The 21499-nt window shown below is 38.4% G+C and overlaps 1 protein-coding gene across 1 annotated transcript in view; it reads right to left on the bottom strand.

Moving 5' to 3' along the window:
- The window catches only part of lamc3 (laminin, gamma 3), a 101367-nt gene that overhangs the window by 61130 nt on the left and 18738 nt on the right, over nt 1–21499 (bottom strand). The window contains exons 3-4 of the mRNA XM_044175459.1: nt 12240–12370; nt 9827–9993 (exon numbers count right to left, since the gene is read on the bottom strand). Of these exons, the coding sequence (XP_044031394.1) occupies nt 9827–9993; nt 12240–12370 (298 nt within the window). The remainder of the gene's footprint in view (nt 1–9826; nt 9994–12239; nt 12371–21499) is intronic.

Genomic DNA, 21499 nt, shown 5'->3' with positions numbered 1-21499 from the left:
AGTCTTTGCTCTGTAAGAAAACCCAAAAAACACAAGAAATCAGCTACTGTGGTGCAAATACTTCCTGAACTACCCACCAAATGACATGATGTCATACATTAAAAGAACATAACATGTAAATTAGTGAAAGAATAAAATAATAACAAAATATGGAACCCCTGTTATGTAGGCTATTAGCTGGAATATTAGTTCCAAACTATGAATGTTTTATTTTGGTGTTGGTGATAGCAAAAAGCATGGAAAGTTTAGTGGTCAATGAAACCAGTTAGAATGAAAAAAAAAAATGTCTGCGACAAACAAGCAACACTAACTTTTCATGGTTGAATTATGAAATGTAGTGCACTGTGCATAAGATGTCTTTCAGCAGCAAGGCATGGTTTTGAGAGGCTAAAGGAGGTTGCCACCTCACCTCACCTGCACGAGATGTGATGTAATCCACCATCTCATTGTCTTCTGCCCTTTATATGAATAATTTGTTCATACTGTTGCAAGATGCATTGCAGAGAGGGACCACAATCCCTGCAGGCACAGTAATTTCTCATTTTTACATTTCATTTGCTGGACGAATGAGATGTCGGACTAGCCGAGAGAGTAGAATACCAGCAGTGATAAGAAACCAGTCTATGAGGGATCATGCTATCTGTACGACCTTTGGTGTACTGTTACAGACAAATCAGACCTCTACCTAACCCACACACTATTACACCTGTTATCTTTGTGCTTAGGTTAAGATGTGAATTTTTGATAAGACGTCTTACAAAAAAGCAGCATTGTTCATTATGCATTAACATTGTTTATCACACCAGAGGAGTGCTCAAGTCTCTTGACTCCTCGCCATTCATGCCAAAGGACTGTGTAATGACAGTGATACGTACAAATTGGTACATGTAATGTTATGTATGTTTTAATCTTTAACATTGTTTTTTAGCTGTAATACAGCAAAGAGTCATATGTTTGTTTTATATTACATTTATTTTAGTGTGGCTGACTTCCTAGGAATAGTTTGACATTTTGGGAAATGCGCTTATTCGTAGAAAGCGGGGGGAAAACAGCTAGTGTGGCTCCGTCCAGGAACTTACTGCACCCAGCCAGCACATAACCACCCATAAAACTACAACTTGTTGTTTTTATATTTAACTTTGTGTATGGATTAAACAAACAATATACATACTAACGTGTGAATTAGCTAGCTTTAGAGGTGCTAGTAAGTGTATTTTTTTTTACCTTTGGACAGAGCCAGGCTAGTTGTTTCCCTTTGTTTCCAGTTTTTATGCTAAGCTAAGTGGCGGCTGGCTCTAGCTTCATATTCATTGTACAGACATGAAAGTGGTATTGATCTTCTCATCTAACTCAGTAAGAAAGAGAATAAGCACATTTCTCAAAATGTCAAACTGTTCCTTCGAGGGCGTGTTTGATCATTTTGGAGTTTTATTTTTAGGAAAAATCTCAGCTCTGTAGACTGTGCAGAACATTAAGATTTTTCAATTTAGAAACACAAGTTTCACTGCTGTGAGTTGACTGAATGAAAAGTAGAGAATAGTTTGCTGAGTTTGTTCTTTAGCTGCTGTTATATAAAACTCACTAAGTTCACTGAGAAAACAGTTGACAACTGTTAAGTCATACTGACAGGCATTACATGCTTAGATGTTACTTTCATTTTTTTGTTTTGAGGGAGTATCAGGGTCATTTACTAATCCCTCTAATGTTAAATAATCATGACAGTTTTTGCTGTAGATAGGAGCCAGATACCAGTGCTAATACTAAGAGAGGGATATAACGTCATCTTCATCTTGAGTGTAAAAAGACACTCCATCATGTAACGTTGATCAAACTGGAGGAAAGAAGGCTATGCATATTTTAATCCAAATACAAATGGGAAGTATGCTAATAATACTTAAATAAAAATAAAACTTCTTAATGAACTTGATTTGATCCATTTAATCAATGCTTGGGACATTTATTCACCTCATCATTTCAAGTCAGAAGAACAAATGATTTAAAATTTTGAAATGGTTTGAATATGGTAACTGTTAAAAGTGATTTTTTAATGCTTTTGTCCACTTTCTCACTTTCCTCTACCAAACACAACCCCCTGCAGTTACAGCTGTATATTATACAGACTGTTCCAAGTCACAATTAGCTACTTCATCTACCAAAAATATATTAAATGTTGACATAAATAGATATAATAGGGCAGTTGTGGCACAGCACAGGATGTACAGTGGGTTGTCCATTAATCATAGGGTTACTTTTGGTACCTTTGGCGAATGAGAGACAAAAATTGCAACAAAGCGCTTTCCTGCTATGGTATAGGTGCAGTCCATTTACCATTTACATTTATCATTGATTAAAGCCCTTATCCCCCACAGTGCACTTTCCATTCTGACTTCTTGGGGCTCTCACGTAGTCAAGTCAGACCAGACTCCACTACATGGAGCGCAACTGTAATGTGGATCATGCGGATGCGACCATGTGACAGTTGAGGCAGAAAGGACTCAGCGGGAAATGAAGTAGAAGGATGTTGACAGGTGCCAATTTATGTTTTGGGAGGGAAACAGAAGATTTCAGATTTATATCACACTGCTCAAGACACATTCTTTGGTGGAAACGCAATGTGGCGAGAGTACATACTGTACTATGCTGTAGTGGATATGGTTTGGATGTGGATGGGTCTCACTGAAAGGGAAGTCATGTCAAAATATATCTTTCAGATTTCAAACTCAAAAATTGTATAGAGCGTTGAAAAATCTAAATCAGTTAACACTAGTATGCATTATGTTGACAACTACTCTAAATATATTTCACAATTTTTCATCAAAAAAGACTGGTTTCTGGTTGCCATCATTGTGAGAGCGCAGGCGGGGGGTAGAAAACAGACAAAACTTACAGAGAGATCAGCATGAGCTGTGAGTGTGTATAGGAAGAGCTTTAAATGTCATCAAGTAGCTATAGATGAATTTTCTTCCTTTGAAGTTCTCAGTTTTAAACTTGACGGTCTCCATCCGACCATGTTTGCTATTATTTATCACCCCCTAAAACCAACTGGCAGCTTTTTAGCAGAACTCCCTGAATTTTTATCCACTCTTGTTTTAAATTATGACAGAGTTGTTCTTTGTGGCGATTTTAATATCCATGTTGATGACTCCACTAATGTTCATGCTACTGATTTTTTAAACATTGCTACTTCTTTTAACTTGAAACAGTATGTGTGTGAACAAACACATAGGCCATACATTGGACCTTGTATTTACCCTGGGTGTAAAAATAACCTCTGTGGAATTACTGGATATGACTTTATCCGACCACAAATGTATAGTTTTTAACTGTGAGTCAGCAGTTATTTATACTGTCTTACCCTACTCCTTGTGTACTCGCATCTTTAATGAGCAAAGTGTCTCAAAGTTCTGCGCCTTGTTTGATAGTCAAAGCCTACACTTGTCTGATTATTCCCACACCAATGATATAGCTGAACATTTCAATTCCATCTGCTTGTCTTCACTAAATATTATTGCACCTCTTAAGGATAGTCCTCAGAAAGAAAGCAGCCTTGGATAAGCAACAATATTCACAGCTGTAAAAGGGAATGTAGGAAAGCAGAGTGCAGATGGAAAAAATACGGTTTGGATGCAAGAACATGCTATTTTTCAGAACTTATTTCTACCCATCAACATAACCCTAGATTTTTATTTAAGAGTGTCGATCATCTGGTAAATCTAGCCCCTCCTTCTGCCCCAGCTGAAAGTGATGCTGATTGTGAATTGTTTTTTATCTTATTTTACTGATAAAGTGGAGTCAATTAGAGCCTCTATTACCCCAAATGCCTCTTACTCTGATGTGCTTCAACCGCAACAAGACAGTTTTAACCAGTTTTATCCTGTTACCTTGTCTGAACTTTTAGAAACAGTATTGCATATGAGAGTGTCTTCCAGCCCTCTTGATGTAATACCAGCAAAGTTTTTACTTTTGCTTTCTGTTTTTAACAGTTCCTTGTCCACTGGTTGTGTCCCTGATTATTTTAAAACTGCTTGTGTGAACCCACTGCTAAAAAAAAAAAAAAAACTGGGCTGGATCCCTCTCCCTCAAAGCTATAGACCAATTTCCAAGTTACCTTTTATATCACAACATTTTAGAAAAAATTGTGTCAAAACAATTTCTCTCTGCACTGGAACATAACAACATTTTCAAAAAGGTTTCAATATGGTTTCCGAAAGTATCACAGCACTGAGACTACAATGCTCAAGGTCACCAATGACCTTTTAATGGCTGCCGATGATGGCATGTAGTCAGTCCTTGTATTGCTGGACCTTAGCACAGCCTTTGACATGACTGACCACAGCATCCTGTTAGACAGACTGAGGCACGGGGTTGGGGATATCTGGTACAGCCTAAATCCTAAAAAATGACCATGAATAAGTTATCATGGCATTGTGGCAATTAGTTTTCTACCCACCTGCTGCTTGATTGTTTGCAACTGGGAGAACCATCTATTCAACACAATATCTGATTTGTGCAGAAGCGTTTGGGGTTCAGTAGTAGTTCATATGTTTCTTGTTTTGTCCTAAATTACTAGCTAGAATATGAGTTCACAAAGCAAACACACGAAAACAAAAAATACAAGGGGAGATTAAACAGAATTTAGCCTTAAATCTAGTTTTATATCTATCATATTTCACAGTAGGAGTACTACCAGGAGGCTTATATATATATATATATATATACATACAGTATTATGAACCACACTATTGATATTCAAGAAATTGATCACAGGCTTCCAGCTACAACTGTACCCTTCAACCTTAAAACAGTGGCAAAGAAGGATTTAAAGTGTCCATCTACTGGAACAGCCTCAGGCTAAGCCGATGACAACATCAAACAAACAACGAACATTATGAAGACCCACAGCAACCTGCTCGGGCTATAAATGATTTCAGTCTCAGAGGGGGAGACTCCTGATGAGAATGACATCCTGTTGCACCCCCGATACGCACACATAAACACACACACACACAAACAACTCTTGCACAACTCTTTGCATATTTCTCCACACCTATTTTAAGACCACATAGAAAGCAAAAAAAAAAATAAAATCAATAGTCCAAAATCAAGTTTTGACAAACAACCTGGACTGACTGTGAAATTACAAATAAAAACTCAGACGTGTTCACAAAACACTTAAACACTCACATAAAAAGCCCCCCTAAAGCTGTTTACCACATACTACTACCACCTGCTACTACTATTCACACAATAACAATAGCAAAGATAGCTGTAATAGTCACACATTATTGTCACTTCTTTTCTTTTTGCTCTTTGAAAGAAGTTTTAAATCTGAGGCAGCCTGCTGAATTCATGTCTTAAATTACAATAACTGCAATTAACATGCGCTGTTTTTAGTGGCCAGGATATATATTATTAATATATTAGAGACACTTTTTTTTATCTCCAAGACAGAAGCATATCTTGTTTTGTTATCAACCAACCACTCATTTGCACATGTTAATCTGTCTAAGATTCAATACCAAAGTCCCTTATGCTATGGCAAACATATTAATGGTACAAAATGGCAAAAAACACGTTGCTGTCAGTTGGGGTTTAGTAAAGGTATATAATTAAACCATACTGTATCTTTAAAGCAGGTTGGTATTGTGTCATTGTATGTGGGAGGACTACTCCTCCTAATTTGCCCAATTGACCAAAACATTATAATGACACACTCCATCAAGGGCCACCGGTGGGGTTACTTTAACATGTTGAACTACTGTGCTTGTTCACTACTATTTCAGACATTGTGGCTGATATAGATTGTCATTCCTGACACTACACTATTTTATCTTGTCCTGACATGCAGAACCTTTGAGAAATGTGACGCTTGATTCATATCATTTGCATATGTGCACAAATATCCGAACACATACTGCACTGACTGAGCTAAACACGCATTTTATAAACAATGTGCTACAATTAAATTTTCCAGGATGTCTGGGTGATATATGAGGCTGCAAGTTAATTATTTGAAATGGAGAGATAACAACACATTTAAGTAGTGAGTTTCAAATCCGTGCAGTTATTTTTACTGCATGCAGGGCCATAAGAGCATGATAAAGAGGATTTATAGTTGAGTGTTAAAGAGACAAAATACACCAATGCAGAAAAGAAGTAGTTTTTGTATGTCACTTGGTGTTTATTTTGTAAAGTTCAGTTTTTATCTTAATTATTCTTATTCTTGGGTTCTATGGTTTTCTAAGCCCCAAAAGGTCATGAGTCTGTTATAGTTTATTCTCCCTGCTAAAAGCTTATTTGCTAAAATATTGCTTGAACAAGACACTTGACATTTTTGCCAGATGTGTTGGAAATTGTCGGCTCCTATCAGCAGTGATAGCAGTCATTGTAAATAGCTAACATAATTGCACTGCACGTGTTTTGACTTATCACCACCTTTCAAAATGTCTTTTTTGTGCCACAATAATTGGAATCGATGTTGCAAAGTGTTTGTGAATTAGGTGCTGCCTCTTATTTGCATGAGTGCACCATATACATAACTTTATCTCTGTCAGGTTCTGTTGTTGTTGCTATACTGTGCTTGATTGAAAGGTTTTGAAGAATTGCTTTTATATTATAACTATTATAACTCTTACATTACATTCTTTAATAAATTAACTATAGTTTTGATCATTTTTGTTTTTCTGTGTACTGTATTGGTATGTGAAAAAAGGTTATAGCCAGACTACTGAAGTACAAAATATACAAATTAGCTTTAAATTCCCAGTTCAGTTCAGTTTTGACATTTTTATTTGTTTTCTTGTTGAATTGGGGGAATTGAAGATCAGAATTGGGGGAAACAGCTAGCCTTGCTCTGTCCAAAAGTAACAAAATCTGCCTACCAGCCCCTCTAAAGCTAACTAATACGTTATGTCTTGTATGGATTGTTTAATCCTGTTGCCTGGCAATCAGCAATAGTCTAGAAAATCACAATAGATATACTAGATATAGATATTTACAGGAAAATCCACTCTAAGGTGAAGGAGAGGGAACATTTTTGTGTGTGAGCATGTGTGTGTGTGTTGACTCATTATGAAGCTGATGTTCTTATATGGTCAGTGACAATCAATGACCGAATATAAAGTCTGACCATATTCCATATATAGAGCAAGTACAGTAGCCATCAGCCTTGTGAGATGCGGAAAGAGAAAGAAAAAAAGAAGGAAGAGGGAAATTGGGGGGAATGCTTCACTGAAAATGTGCCCATATGCACAAATACTCTCTATTTATTTCCAATGTTCATTTATGCCAGCTGCGTGGATGAATAAATGAATATCCAGCAAAACGCTTTACATACAGCATGTTAAGACAAAAAGATGTAAGTAAGTCTATAAACCTAACAGGTCCACTCCCAACAGTCCTATCACCCTTCAGAGATGTTTTTCTAACATTTTAAGTCATGTGCAGGTTAAATCTCACGTTTTCATCAGCTAATTGCAAGTCACTATGCAAATCTGTCAGTTCTCTGAATGCTGACCACGTCCATTATGAAAATGTCATGTAATATTGTAGTTCCACATTTTTTCCTTCAAAGCTCTGCTAATAGTGTTCTTACATAGCCGAGACCAATGCATTTTAATGGAGATTTTATAAAATAACAAAAGGTCATACTAAAAAAGACAGGTATATTTTTTTCACTCTAGATACTTGTTACACAAATACTAATCTCACACCTTTTGATTTTACAGAAATAGAAAGTTGTTTAAGATGGTACCTCATACAAGAGCACGGCAAATGTGTGGCCAGCAGATTAGTACTTATTGTAAAGAGAATGATATCAAGTGATATCATGCATACATGCATATTATTGTCTACAACAGAAAAATCTTTACAATGACCTGTAACACACTGATTCTAATCACTGATTTTCCTCAGCTGCTGGGTTACCGATCAAGATATGTGACATACAAGACCTACCTGGCACTGTGTCTATTTTTTATGGATTTTTATGGATTTTTCAAGTTAAAAACCGAATCATAAAACATGCACATCACTCCATGTGCAAACAGGTGCTACAGTATACAGTGGCTTGTGGATACACTATAAGCTATGTAAACAGCAAGCATAAGCAAATACATCAACAATTAAACAGCACGCATATCAAATGTATTAAAGTTCAGCAAATGATTGTAAGCTCTAATAATAATGCCATACATGACTTTCCTTTCTTTTCCTGCAAAGCCAAAGATCACTTTCCCTCTATTCGATTAGGCCTTCTTTATATATTCTGAAAAGGCACCTTATCCCTTCCACCTTATTTCAGAGTAGTCTAAAATTACATGCAGCCAAAGCAGTCTCAAACTGTAAATGGTGCTGCTGCAGCTCCCCCAACGTGATATCAGCTAGAACTAACGTCTCAGCCCCCTCAAGCCCACAAATGTTACATACCTTATTTTAAAAGTAGAGACACAATATAAAAGATTAATTTTGTCCAACATAAAATTTAGTGCATTCTGAGATAAATTTACAAGGCAATTTTTTTTCAAAAACTGCTTTGCAACCTGAAGACACATTTTTTTCTAACTTTTGGTTCTGTGCTAAGTTGTTTTGAAATCATTACTATTGTTGTGGTTTAGGTAATACTTTGTTTAGAAGGTAGTTATGCTTTAAGCCTTTTATGTTAACAGATTAATCAAAAACATAAATAATGCAAAGTCTCTTTGAGATTTTACCCCTCATGTTGTGATGGGCAATCAACAACCTGTGTTGCCCATCCTGACACAATTGTTTACAAATTGTAATAAAACAAATTATGGTCTTATTAAGTCTAAACACAACTTAATTTCTACTGTTTATAATTATCTACATATTTACTGTTTACATGGTTTTAATGTAGTTTACATTTTACGACTTGGTGTATTTAGTGTATTTAATTTCCTTGATACACATTTGCTGATCATTATCACCAGCAGATATAACTATGTCCTTTGTCTAAATGTTTTGCCCAAACACAGAGAGAATATTATGGTGACTGTTCCAGTGCCTGACACGGAAATATAAAAGGTTGGTGGGGCAAACTGAGGCAAAATGAGTTTTGTGCCAGATAGAGATGTGCAATTACACTGAGTATTCATTATTATGTTTCCACAGTCTGCGTCTTTTATATGGCGTGTGTTTATTTATTAATATAATGCATTGATTAAGTTGGGTGCAGTACTCTATTCAAGACGCCATCTGCTTGGAACCAAGAGTAAGAGTAATTAAAACAAGCTTGCTGTTTAATATAATTCAGCAAAAAACACATACAATTTGTGAGCCATTCTCCTTTATGGTTTTTATCCCTCAGCCAATTACAATTTGTCCTCAACAGCATTCAGTAAAAGTGCAGTGTGATGATCCAAACCTGATAATACTAATTCTAATTCATACATACAGAAGCTGCCTGCAAATATATGTACATATGCACAATGCATGTGTTCACACATACAAATATCCACATGAATAGTGAAAAAATAATTAAATACCATATTCCATTTACAGCATAATGAGAATCAATAAAGTCAATCAAGTTTAATTTCTATGAACACTTGGTTGCCATACTGATTGTCAGACTGTAGTCTTTTTTCCAAAGTGAGTATAATATCTACTTGCGCATGCAACAAATGCAAAAGCTGCACATGAGGAAATCTATATTTTAAGATATACTAGAGATTAATGTAAGGCAGAACACTGATTGATTTTATGGGACCTTTGACAGCCTAAGCTTGTCACTTGAATTCAACACTGCCCTTTGCAGTAGGCTGCACCTGGTGGGTTTGTGACAGCAGCCCACAAGTAGGCTACTCACTCAAACACTCGTTGGCGGAGTCCCCAGTGGCCCTGGCCCAGGGTCTATCCTGGTAAAAGGGGTGACATCTCTGGCAGTCATCTCCCACTGTGTGATGTTGACAGGAACAGACCAGGCCACCATGTTCCCCCTCAGCGCACTCGCTGGCGTGACCGTTACACTTACATCTGAGGGAAGACAGATAGTTATATAAAAGGATGCAAGTACAGCTTCTCCTATACATAATCTCTCTCTGTCTTTGCTTCTCCTCGCTGACTCAAGTGTAGACATACTTATGCACACAGTGAATGGAGTAGAAGGTAGAGGAGAGGGGAAAGTGAGAGGGTATTTCCACCATAAGGTGTTGTCACTTCCTATTATCTTTCACAGGCATGAACATGGCCAAAGACGAGGTGGGGTTTTCATTCCCCTTCAGCAACTGCACTATTCACCTGTGCTAATACATTCACACTGTCCAAGAGTATAAGAAACAGCAACAAGCATGTATCTCTGTGAGTATTAGTATGTGCATTTGTTTTAAATGTTTACTTACATGCATGCCTATATTTACTGTGTATCTTTTTGATTGGACACCATCTTCAAATTAGTGTGTGCTTTATAACGTTCAAAAAGTGGATTCAATAATTGTGAGATAAACAGGATTTATTAAGCAAATTTTCACAACAAGATAGTTAATATCTACTAATTTCCTTTCTCCCTGCATTTCGAAAGCCTATCATTTCTTCTGAAGCATGATGGCAGCTACGCCTTCCTGTGTGTAATATTTCCTGGCAGTGTCATTGGGTTTTGTCGAGTGGCTGTGATAGGGGACAGGGACTTGTCACTGAGTGGCAGGCTCTGTCAAATTTAGCCAGCTGTCCTGGATCCAGACATATGCTTGCTTGAGGCTCAGACCCAGTTATTTCTGTTGTCACTGAGACGACAACAACTAACTCCAAAATGCTTCCAATCAACATATCACATCTCTCTGCTGGAGTAGACTTGAGCTTTTCGGTGATAATTCTAACTGAATATGTTATGAGGGAGATTACCTGAACTGTACAGGCAGCATATGTGCAGTTCAAAAAGAAAAGATGTGCAATATGGTGAGTCCTCATGTTACACCAGAATGAAAAGATGCATAAACAGCATTTTTCATATATGGATATGTGGATTGTTGCCTCCACAATTCTAGCACATTAATTTTCATAGCAGTCCACCTTGTTATGGTTGCAGTGATATTCTGTATAAATCATGAGGAGTCGTCGTACAGCATCTGTGAGTAGGACTGGCCAACTTAGTGAGGTGTAGCACTGAGGTGCAAAGGCATGTGTACAGAACGTACTGGTACAAGGCTAACATGTTGTCATGTGGAGCTCTCCCCAAAGTATTGTGGCATTGGTGAGTAATTTGTCATGCTGCTGCAGTGATCCTAAGTGTTTATGACAGGTGTCAGATCAAATTTAGATTCTTTCTGAAGGCTTCATCTCAACTACTTAATCGTCCACTTCTATCTGCAGTGCCAAGGTGCAGCTTGGTCCTTGGCGCCATGTCCTCTCTCATTACTTTGAGTAATAAACCAAAGGAAGTGGAAGGAGCATTATCTTGGTTTATTCTCATCTGATGGCAACTTGACAGACAGCAAGGTATTTTTTTTTAAATCAGTTCTGCAAACAGCTGTCCAGGATAAGGTTTTGATTGTTTGTCTTGCTTTGCACACATACAGTATCCATGTGTTACACAACCATGTCTCCTAAAAATTATGTTCATATGTCTTGAAGGAAAGGTAACCCAAATAATGTTTTTAATCCCCACAAGGAGGAAATTATACTTTAAGCACATCTGCAAACTGTTCATTGTAAATGCAAAATGTTCATACTGAATGTATCTGAAAAAGACTGTGGTATTGGTTAAATACTGAAAAAGTCAAAGATAACATGATGCACCAGATGGGACATGCTGAATTTTTCAGTATTTCACCAAAACCCTTTCCCTGACCTTAACCAATTGTTGTAAGAGTCTAACTCTAACAATACGTGAGATGTAGGACATGAACCCTGGGCTCTGGTGTCAAAATCTGTGTTTTGTTTGCCCAACAACCCATCCCTACCTCCTCAGGCAGCAATTGTTTCCACCAAAACATATTTGGCAAAGCCAATTAGAATTATATGAATGCAGTTTGTAGGATCCAGGGTTTGTGTTGCATTACGTTTGAGATAGCTGGAGGCTGAAAAATCTAAATTATTTAAGCACAAAGAAAATATACTGCAAAGCTTTTGACTTTTCATTTGTTTTTTTCACTCAACCACAGTTTCACACACAGGACCAAGCTCAAGGTTAAACTCTAAAGCGACACATTTTTAACATTTCAGAAAGAATGTCGGCTATCCAGGGTGATATTGTCCTTGATGGCACACTTTCAGGTGTCTCTTACCTGCCACCCACAGAGAAATCAGAGATGGCATAGAAGTACGAGCGCAACACTTTAGCATCCTTGAAGAACTCGTCTCCAAAGGTGTTAAGCCTATCCAAGGAGATGAGTAGGTCAGTGGCTGTCACCCATTCCTGGAAAAGAAAAAAGGTAGGGAAGAAGAAAGGACCAACAGGGTGAGAGAGATGTTAGAAAACACCTTTTGAGGTCACCCGCTTTAAAAAAGTGGAATGAAAGAGAACCAGAGGGGGGCAGTCTGTTGGCTGCTGCCATTCTTGGAGGCAGAAGGAAGCAGACAGGAACTAAGAAGGGGAAGAACACAATTTGGGCTTTAGTTAAAGGACCATGTGTAAGATTCAGGGGGCTCTATTGGCAGAATATGGCAGAAATGGTATATAATATTCACAAGTACATTTTCATTAGTATATAATCACCTGAAAAAAAATAATGGTGTTTTCGTTACCTTAGAATAAGCCCTTTATATCTACAGAGGGAGCGGGTCAACTTCCACGGAGTACCGGCATGTTGCACCGGCATTTTTCTACAGTAGCCCAGAACAGAAATATCAAACACTGGCTCTAGAGCGTGGATTGTTTTTTGCAGCCACCGTAGGTTCTCCTACACACTTGGAAGGGGAGGGTGAGGCCAGGGATATTCAGTTGGTTGCAATCTGCAACCCCACTGCTAGATGCCACTAAATCCTACACACAGGTCCTTTAAGAAAGCCAGGAAGAGTGAGTATACGTAAGACAGCGAAAGCTGAACGAGCAAAGAAAAGAAGTTGGAATGGAGAGTTGGTTGATCAAGGAAAGGCGTCAGGGGTGATGGTGTAACAGCAGGGGAGAGAGCAGATGTAATGGGGAGACAATGAGTATGGTGTAGGAAATTGAGTTAATGTCAGAAAGAGGGGTGAAGAAAGAAGGGGATTAATGGAGACAAAAGCCGAAATATGAAAAAAACATGAGAAAAGAGACAACACTGCAGTACTACTTCAGTATAATGGATGGCACATGGCAAAGCTCTCATCCCTGATATGATTTAAGCTCCTCTGTTTGAGCCCACTGCAAAGGTAAAGACAGGATGAAGCAAGAGTGGGAGAAGAAAGTGAAGAGGGATAATACAAACACAGGAAAAGCTAACAGGAAGTGCAATAGTGGGTTGGAAGATAAAAGTGAGGCCAGGTGAAGGGAGAACAAATGACATGATGAATCTCTTACCCATGAACAGAACCAACTTTAAAACAAATAGCTGGAGAGAAACTTTGTGTCTGTTTCTTGGCTGGTTTGGGACTCTGTGGCAGTCCTGAAAAAGCCTGTAATGCTGTACATTTTGAAGCTTCTCCCCAGAGGTTTCTTTGAAGTGTGGCAAAGGGAGAGAAGGAGATTGAAGCGAATGGGCCTCAGTCTAAAAACATGTGTGATGAGTTCATTCATTCATGTTTTTCTCAGGTACCACCGTTTGTCTTTGGGAGCATAGGCAACACAAGCAACATAAATGCAAGAACACAAGCATGAGTAAAATGCAGAAACTGAAACAATACAGCATACATCCAACGTACAATAAACATACCACACAGCAATATAAACCCAAAAACACCAACACAATCAAATTTGGAGTCTCACATAGCCGCACACGTAACCAACTGTATAAGAAACCTGGAAGACAAGAATAGGAAAGTTTGCTTTTAAAACTGAACACAGTTGTGATGGACCTCAAGTCAGCAGGCAGCTTGTTCCAGAGAGCAGGACAACAGTAACTGAAGGCACCCTCACTGGACCTGGCTCTAATTCTGAGTACAGATAGAAGACCCCCCCCCGCCTGATGACCTGAGAGGCCTGATTGTGTTATAATCAGTGAGCAAGTCAGAAATGTACTGAGGAGTAGGTTGTCATGCGGTTTTGAGTGAAATATCTCAACAATTGTTGGATGGATTACATGTCATCCTCAGAATAAATTGTAATCAATTTGGTGATCCCCTGACTTTTCATCTAGCGCCACCATCAGGTCAAAATCTCAATTTGTTCAATACTTTTGTTTATGTGACATGCCCTCTGCGTCCTCCTAGCCAGGAATCTCTCACTCCCTCTAGCATTCTGGGTGTTGTGTGTCTATGCTTGATTACAGGAGTGGGATCAGGTGTGTGGGTGTGGCCAATCATCTTCAATCTACTCTGCTTCAAATACTGGGCTTCAACTCCATGACACTGCCAGATCATAGATTCAGCTACCCAGTTAGTCTAGCGTCAGCCTTTTGGGCTCTGTTGCCTTGTCTAAGCTTTATACTCACCCTTGTATTTTTTTGTGTGCCTTCAGTTACTTCCTGCCTGGACCCGACTCCAGCTTCATTCCCACTCCTGCAAGCCCTGGACTCTGGACTGACTCCCTGGATCTCTGAATTTGCTCTGCCTGGTTTCTCCAGCGCTCCACTGCCTTGCTTCCCTGCTTCACGGCTCCACCCCCAGCTCTCCCCAACTCAGAGACTCTGCTACCCTTTTAAGACTCACCTAACGATTGTGTCTAATAAATTAACTTTTGCACCAGAATCCTGCCTCATTGTTTTGTGTTCTGCATTTGGGTTCAGTATTTCAAGTATTTCAAGTATTTCTGTGCAACATTATGACCAAATACTTGCGAAACTATTGACATCAGCTTCAGCAGTATTGTGTTAATTGCTAATTAGCAAGTTCTCGCATGTTATCATGCTAAGATGATGAACATGGTAAACATTATACCTGCTTAACATCAGCACATTAGCATAGTCATTGTGAGCATGGTGACATTAGCATGTATCTCAAAGCACCGCTGCGCGTAAGTACAGCCTCACAGAGCCGCTAGCATGGCAGTAAACTCTTGGACTTGTTATAAACTGATTTCCAACCTTCCAGGCAGATATTGGCTTTATGTCACTATACAATGAAAGTTAACTTTCAGAGATGTAAAACTTGATTAAGACAGACCATATCACAGTGGACAAATAGTTGTATATTTGTAAAAGGTTACAGTTCTAAACATGGGCGTGCAGTTGAAAACACAGACGAGTTTTAGTGCATTCAGGGATACTCCAACATTGCAATAAGCAAAACATGGCTGTTTTGAAAAAGAGACAAGGAAAGACGTACATGAATTTAATTGTTTATATCATTAAAAATAACTGCTATAGTACTTTATGCTACAGTACCTCATCAAAATTTGTATAGTACTTAATGAACATTAAGCAAATGTACCAACATTTTCAGAAAGTGAAGAAAGTGGCTAATTGGTTAGTAGGAAGAAATATAACAAAGATGACACTACTGAGACCTCTGAGGCTCTCTTCACAGGTACCTAACATTTCAGCTTAAAATAGCCTGAACAGCACTGCAGTAAAAGTTTAGAAGCAATTTATCTTTAAAAGAGCTCCTTCTCAGGGGCTTTCTTGTTCTGTCAGCACAACCGCCATCTCCCTGTTTCAAAGGAGAGGGTCTTGGTATTGAGACCACCTGTGTGGTCTGTGCCTGCAGGTCCAAGAGACATACTGCTGGAGCATCAAGAGGTCATATCCCCTTATTGGTGTGAATACGCTACACACGTGTTCCTGATTGGTTTAACCCTTACATGGATGGTGTCAGCTTGACTACTGGACTTCAGTTCCACCTGTGGGTTAGCTTTGTCAGTATTATTTGTTTTTTAAGGGATTATTTTGTAGGCTTTTTGCCTTTATTCGATAGGAGCAGCTGAAGAGAGACAGGAAATGTGGGAAAGAGAGAGAGGAGGACATGCAGCAAAGGGCTGTGGACGTGGTGCATGTGCTCTACCAGGTGAGCTACCGAGGCGCCGCTAGCTTTGTCAGTAAAGTCTAATAAGACTATTCAGAGTGGAGTATGGTGTACTCAGCAATGTGCAATCAGTTTTTTTTTATTATGCCAACGGGTGGCTCTCTTTCAGTAAAATTCTGACTTTTATGCAGCCATAACTCATCCCACCGTTAGTGTTTTTACTTGAAATGCCCTCTCATTTGACTTAATCTCTTTATGTTCTTTTCTCTCCCTCTTCCAGCCTTATCTCAGCCACTAGCTGGACTGCACTTCAGACAGTTTTCCAGACAGTTATGTGCCTTTGCAGCCTATTGAGTGCTATAGAGCTGCTATTTTGTAGTAACTGTAACTACAGAGTTGCAGAATTGAGTATGGTTGGCTGGCATGTTCTTGTTCCTGCCCTTGCTTATCATCTTTGCCCCTGCTTAACACGGCTCTACTGGCTAATGAGGTTTGGACTAGGGGTGTTGCGATATACTGGTATTGACGATAACCATTATATTGATATCATGTTACACAAATGATAATATCATGTAAATAATCCAGCACCTCTTAAATCATTTCTGTTTCTTTCCGTTCTCACTTTGTCATAGTAGGTGGCGGTAAAGTAAAAACAAACACAAAACAAAGTTGACTGATAGCATTACAATTGTTTTTATTTCAGATTTTTTATAGATATCGCAATAATATTATTATCGTGAATTATTTTGTCCACGATAATCATATAGTGAAAATTTGGTATCTTGACGTGACAGTTTGGACGCCACTCAATGATCCTGATGTATTGCAGTTGCCAGGGAAAACAGACATTCATTCTTCATTTTGTTTTACACTGCCTGGACATGACAGTATTTTCATCCATGGTTTTTGAGAGGAGCTGTGGAGTTTGATATGGGAAACTTAGCTGCAAGGTATCAAATTAAGGTAAAATGAGGGGCAGTAAGGTTGAGAAAATGGAGAAGAAATAGATAAAAGAAATTATGGTTTAACTTTCCAATTGAAATAAGTGGTCAGAACAAAGCAAGATAATGCACAGGGGAATGATTCTCGTTCTGTGCAGGATGCTTACAAAATGTCCTCTGAAATATAGTGAAATAGACATACTGTCTTATAATGTCACCATAATGATAATACATGTATAATATAAGTGAAGGAATGACATAAAGGCCACATAAATGGAAACAGGTAGCAGTATGACACAAAAGCAACACTGTGGGAAGCAAAGGGGCAGTATATTAAAAAAAAATCTGTTGTGAGTAATACATTTCTTTATCATGAGTAAAGTTTGCACATAAAAGAGAAAGACGATACTAGCTGACTAAAGATTAAAACACTGTGGTGACGGTATGGCTAGAGTGTGAACAAAGGTTAGACCGACTTATCCACAAAGTGTTGAGTTGAGTTAGAGTCTACAGTCATGCAAGTGCCTCTGAGAGGCTGTTCTCAGGCACAGTGGTGCTTTGAGCTAAATGCTAACATGCTGATGTACAGCAGATAATATTACCATGGTTGCCATCTTAATTTATCATGTTAGTATGCTAATATTTGCTAATTACCAGTAAATATAAATGTACAGTTAGGGTGGGAATGTCTGTATTTTTCCAGGTAGGCCTATTCACTCAGAAACCAAAGTACAGGACAAAGTGAAATCATCAAAGTTGTTACAATTCATCTTGAATGAAATTCTGTGCCACTCCATTTTGTAGATGTGCAGATATTTCATTGTATAATGGAAATATTTCACCTGCTGGTGATACTAGATGAAGAGTCAGGGCATCCAAGTCATAAGGATTCATCCTTACTTTCATAGCAATCCACCCAAAGGTTGTTGAGATGTAAGAGTGCCTTGCTGGGTTCTGACAACAGCAAATACTCATGTAGGGACAGAAACAAAAGAATATCACAGCACACTGAGAAAATTGTCAATATTTTTCATAGGTCCATATTTATTAAATCACAAGTGCAACCATGCACTAGTTAAATTTGATCTGATAGCAACAAAAAACGCTGTAGTTTGAATGAGAGTCTGTGTTAGAAGTGCCATCTACTAAGATATTTGTTTTGTTGTTTTTATGTATTCGGTCTGTCTCTAAGCTATGGGAAACTTTTTTCATTTTGTTAGGTGATCAAATCTCGACTGAAATTCAATGTTTCCAACAAATAACAAGGAAAGGACATAACAGACATGACCTGCCCTTTTGTTAAATTATTAAATAAATGATTAGTACAATGATCATTAACATTAAAATGCATGAGATTCACATCTCTACTAATGAGGGGCCAATCTGAACACAGGTACTGCATTGCTATGGGGTCCAACATCCAGCTCTCATGCTTTAACACACACACATACTGTAGATGATAAATATTTTAAATGCATTGTTAGAATTTCAAAATGTGTGCACACCATAAAAGTAAATACTCTCTTCCATTTATCATAGAGTACGAGATCATTATCATATGGAAGAGTTATTAGTTGTGCTTGGTAGAACAGTGCTAAATATGTAAGGAAAAGCAGTTATAGTTCCAAATATCACTTACTGCACTGAAAGGAAGCAGTTTCTTAGGGTTAATTAGTAGTCAGCCCATTACTTATTATTTGTGCAAACCACAGCAAAAGCTTAATTAACTTTGATTCTCACTCCCTTGGAATTTGGGCTCACAATGCTACAATGATGCTGACTTAGGGCTAGGCTAAGGCATTGCGGGTGGCAATGAGCCAGTCCTTTGCTTAAGACAATAACGGTCTAATGATCAAATGAGCAGGTGCACACATACATAGACATGTATCAGGCCGCACACAGCAACTTTTTTGATGATTAAAACACAGTTTTAGAGGACATGTCTGCTTATGGGCTTATAACCTTCACCCTCACCTCTAAAATCTCTCTTGTCTCTTTCCCCCTGCCTGTCTCTACCTCTTTTTTCTCTACATGTCTGTCTCCTTCCCTTCTTCCCTCTCCCAGTTTCAGTGTGTTTCCTTGAACTCTGAAGCCTCTGGTTACAGGCAGTGACGGGAAAGAGAGCAGTGTCCCTCATTCCAAAGTTAATAACTTTTTTAATTTAATTGCTCAAGTTCACTGTGCCCTCAATATGTATTTTTCCCCTTTTAGTCATTGGCATTCAATGCTGGAGCTCCAATTTGCCACACAGCTATCTAGAGAGAGAGAGAGAGAGAGAGAGAGAGAGAGAGAGAGAGAGAGAGAGAGAGAGAGGATGGACTGGTGGCAGGGGAGACAGACAAACCATTTTAATGGATGACTGAACAAATTAAATTAGAATTCAAAAAGCAGCTTTCATCTTCTGTGTGATTATTGAAAAAAGAGGGCTTTACAAACTTGACAACAGAGCCTACTTTGAAGTAAGCCATTAATTTAGAGAAAACATCTAAATGTCATGTTACAAGGTGAGTGTTGTTTATTCCATATAAAAATCATTTGGCAATGAAAACACAATGTATTAGATCACTGGTATAACACAGAACACTATATTTTTGCAGATGACATATACATGAGAGACAAAAACACCTGTGCATTTAAGTGTCACCAGTTGTATTTTTGTTCAATGTAATTTTGCTTTGACCTCTCAAAATGACAAGGAGATATATTTCGAAAGCAGCAGATGAAGCATGTGAAGTTTCTATATTGAAACTATGCGCTCCTCAAACTGAGGCACAAGCGGCAAATCTGCAGAGGGATTAAAATGCTAATAAAACAGGCAGGATGCAATTCCTGTTTTAAGCCTCATGAAATATGCATGGCTCTGTATGAGCCATATGCAGAGAAAATGGCCCACTGACATGCCACAGAGAGGAACAGAGATCATTTTATGCTCTGTCGACAGTCTGTATGTAAAGAGTGTGGCTTTAACCCCTGATAAAATGCCTTATCTTTATCTCCCTGCAAGAAAAGCCAATTGATTGATGTGATTTATATGAATAAAAATTCCTCAAGTGATCTGTCCACACTATTGTGTGCCACTGAAGCATTTTGAAGACATTATGTTTATCGGAGAAGTGGCTTTTTTACAGTCCTGATACAATGTACTGTATGTGCAACTAAACATCTTTAATGCTGATACTGAATTCAAAATGAATCCATTTTCTATGGTCTTGTAAGCTGTCACTGGTTAAAGTGTTCTGATGGTCTGACAAACATAACACAGTGTCAGTCAGAAGGACAAAATGTGGTGTGCTAAGGCCTCTATTGTACCTCCAGGGTATGATTATACTGTATTAGCTGGATCACTGCTCATGTCTATAGAAATGCAATATTGCTACAAACTATGCTGAAAAAAACTAGGCAGTAAGTGCTTGGGGCATTTACTCTGATTACATCAACTTTATGAAAAACACATCATGCCTGAGCAACGACATTCACAACATCAGAGATTGAGGCTTGTTATATAGCTGTGTTTTCATAGAGGCTAATCAGTGATTACAATCACAATACTGAAATTGTTCCTACTTCTCTTCCGCTTGCGCAAGAGCCCTGTGGGGTTTGCATTCTGAGGAATAAAAGAGTTCAATCCGAGACACCTAACTGCAGGCAGTATTACAGTGTTCTCCAGCTCTTTTACTTCATGAGAAAAGGTCAACTCATAACAGCGAAAATCTGAGGTCATCACATGTGGCTCCTTAAAAGTAGAAAAGATTCATGAAGTTGCTGAAAATGTGACACTTATCTCATCCTCCATTTATTACCTGTATCCCATATTAGTCGTACAAAAACCTCCAAGTCAGCTAATATCACCTGCATATGGCAATATAATCATATTCACACAAGGTTCGACTTGTGAAGAGGAATATGAAGATGAAGGACTTAACGTGATCACTGCCAATGTGCTATTTAGCAAGACTGCCAGGCTAGATGGCAATAAATGTGCATATTGATATGTGGACTGACATGATAACAGGATTTACAAAAACACATTGAGACTGAGATATAATTAAAGTATCATGATGTGTTGTCTCAGAGTTATGACAGAGGCTCTGTGAGGCTGTAGTTAGGCACAGTGGTGTGTTGAGCTAAACATTTGTGCAAACATTTGCTAATTCTCACTAAACACAAAGTACAGCTAAGGCTGATGGGAATGTCGTTACTTTTGCAGATATTTGGTCATAAACCATATAGTCCAAGTATTGGACGAATTATAATTTTGTCCTTCTGGTGGCATTAGAGCAAAAGTCAGGAGATCACCAAAGTCATTTGGATACATTGTCTGGCAACCATTAATGTTTATGCAAAATTTGGTGTCAATCCATCCAGCAGATGCTGAGAAGTGAAACTTTGACCTGCTGGTAGCGCAACAGGAAAAGTCAGAGAATCGCAAGCAGGAATTAAAGTAACTGTATTGACAGTGGTCTTTAAATCAGTGCGTCACATTGCCCCCCATATCTGACAGAACTGTTTAGGTGGGCTTCACCACCGGCCCCTAATGTTCGCACAAAATCAGTGGCCAAGGCTCTTGA

Source organism: Siniperca chuatsi, linkage group LG18 (assembly GCF_020085105.1).
Source record: "Siniperca chuatsi isolate FFG_IHB_CAS linkage group LG18, ASM2008510v1, whole genome shotgun sequence".
Lineage (NCBI taxonomy): Eukaryota > Metazoa > Chordata > Actinopteri > Centrarchiformes > Sinipercidae > Siniperca > Siniperca chuatsi.
This window is presented reverse-complemented; position numbering and strand designations above follow the sequence as displayed.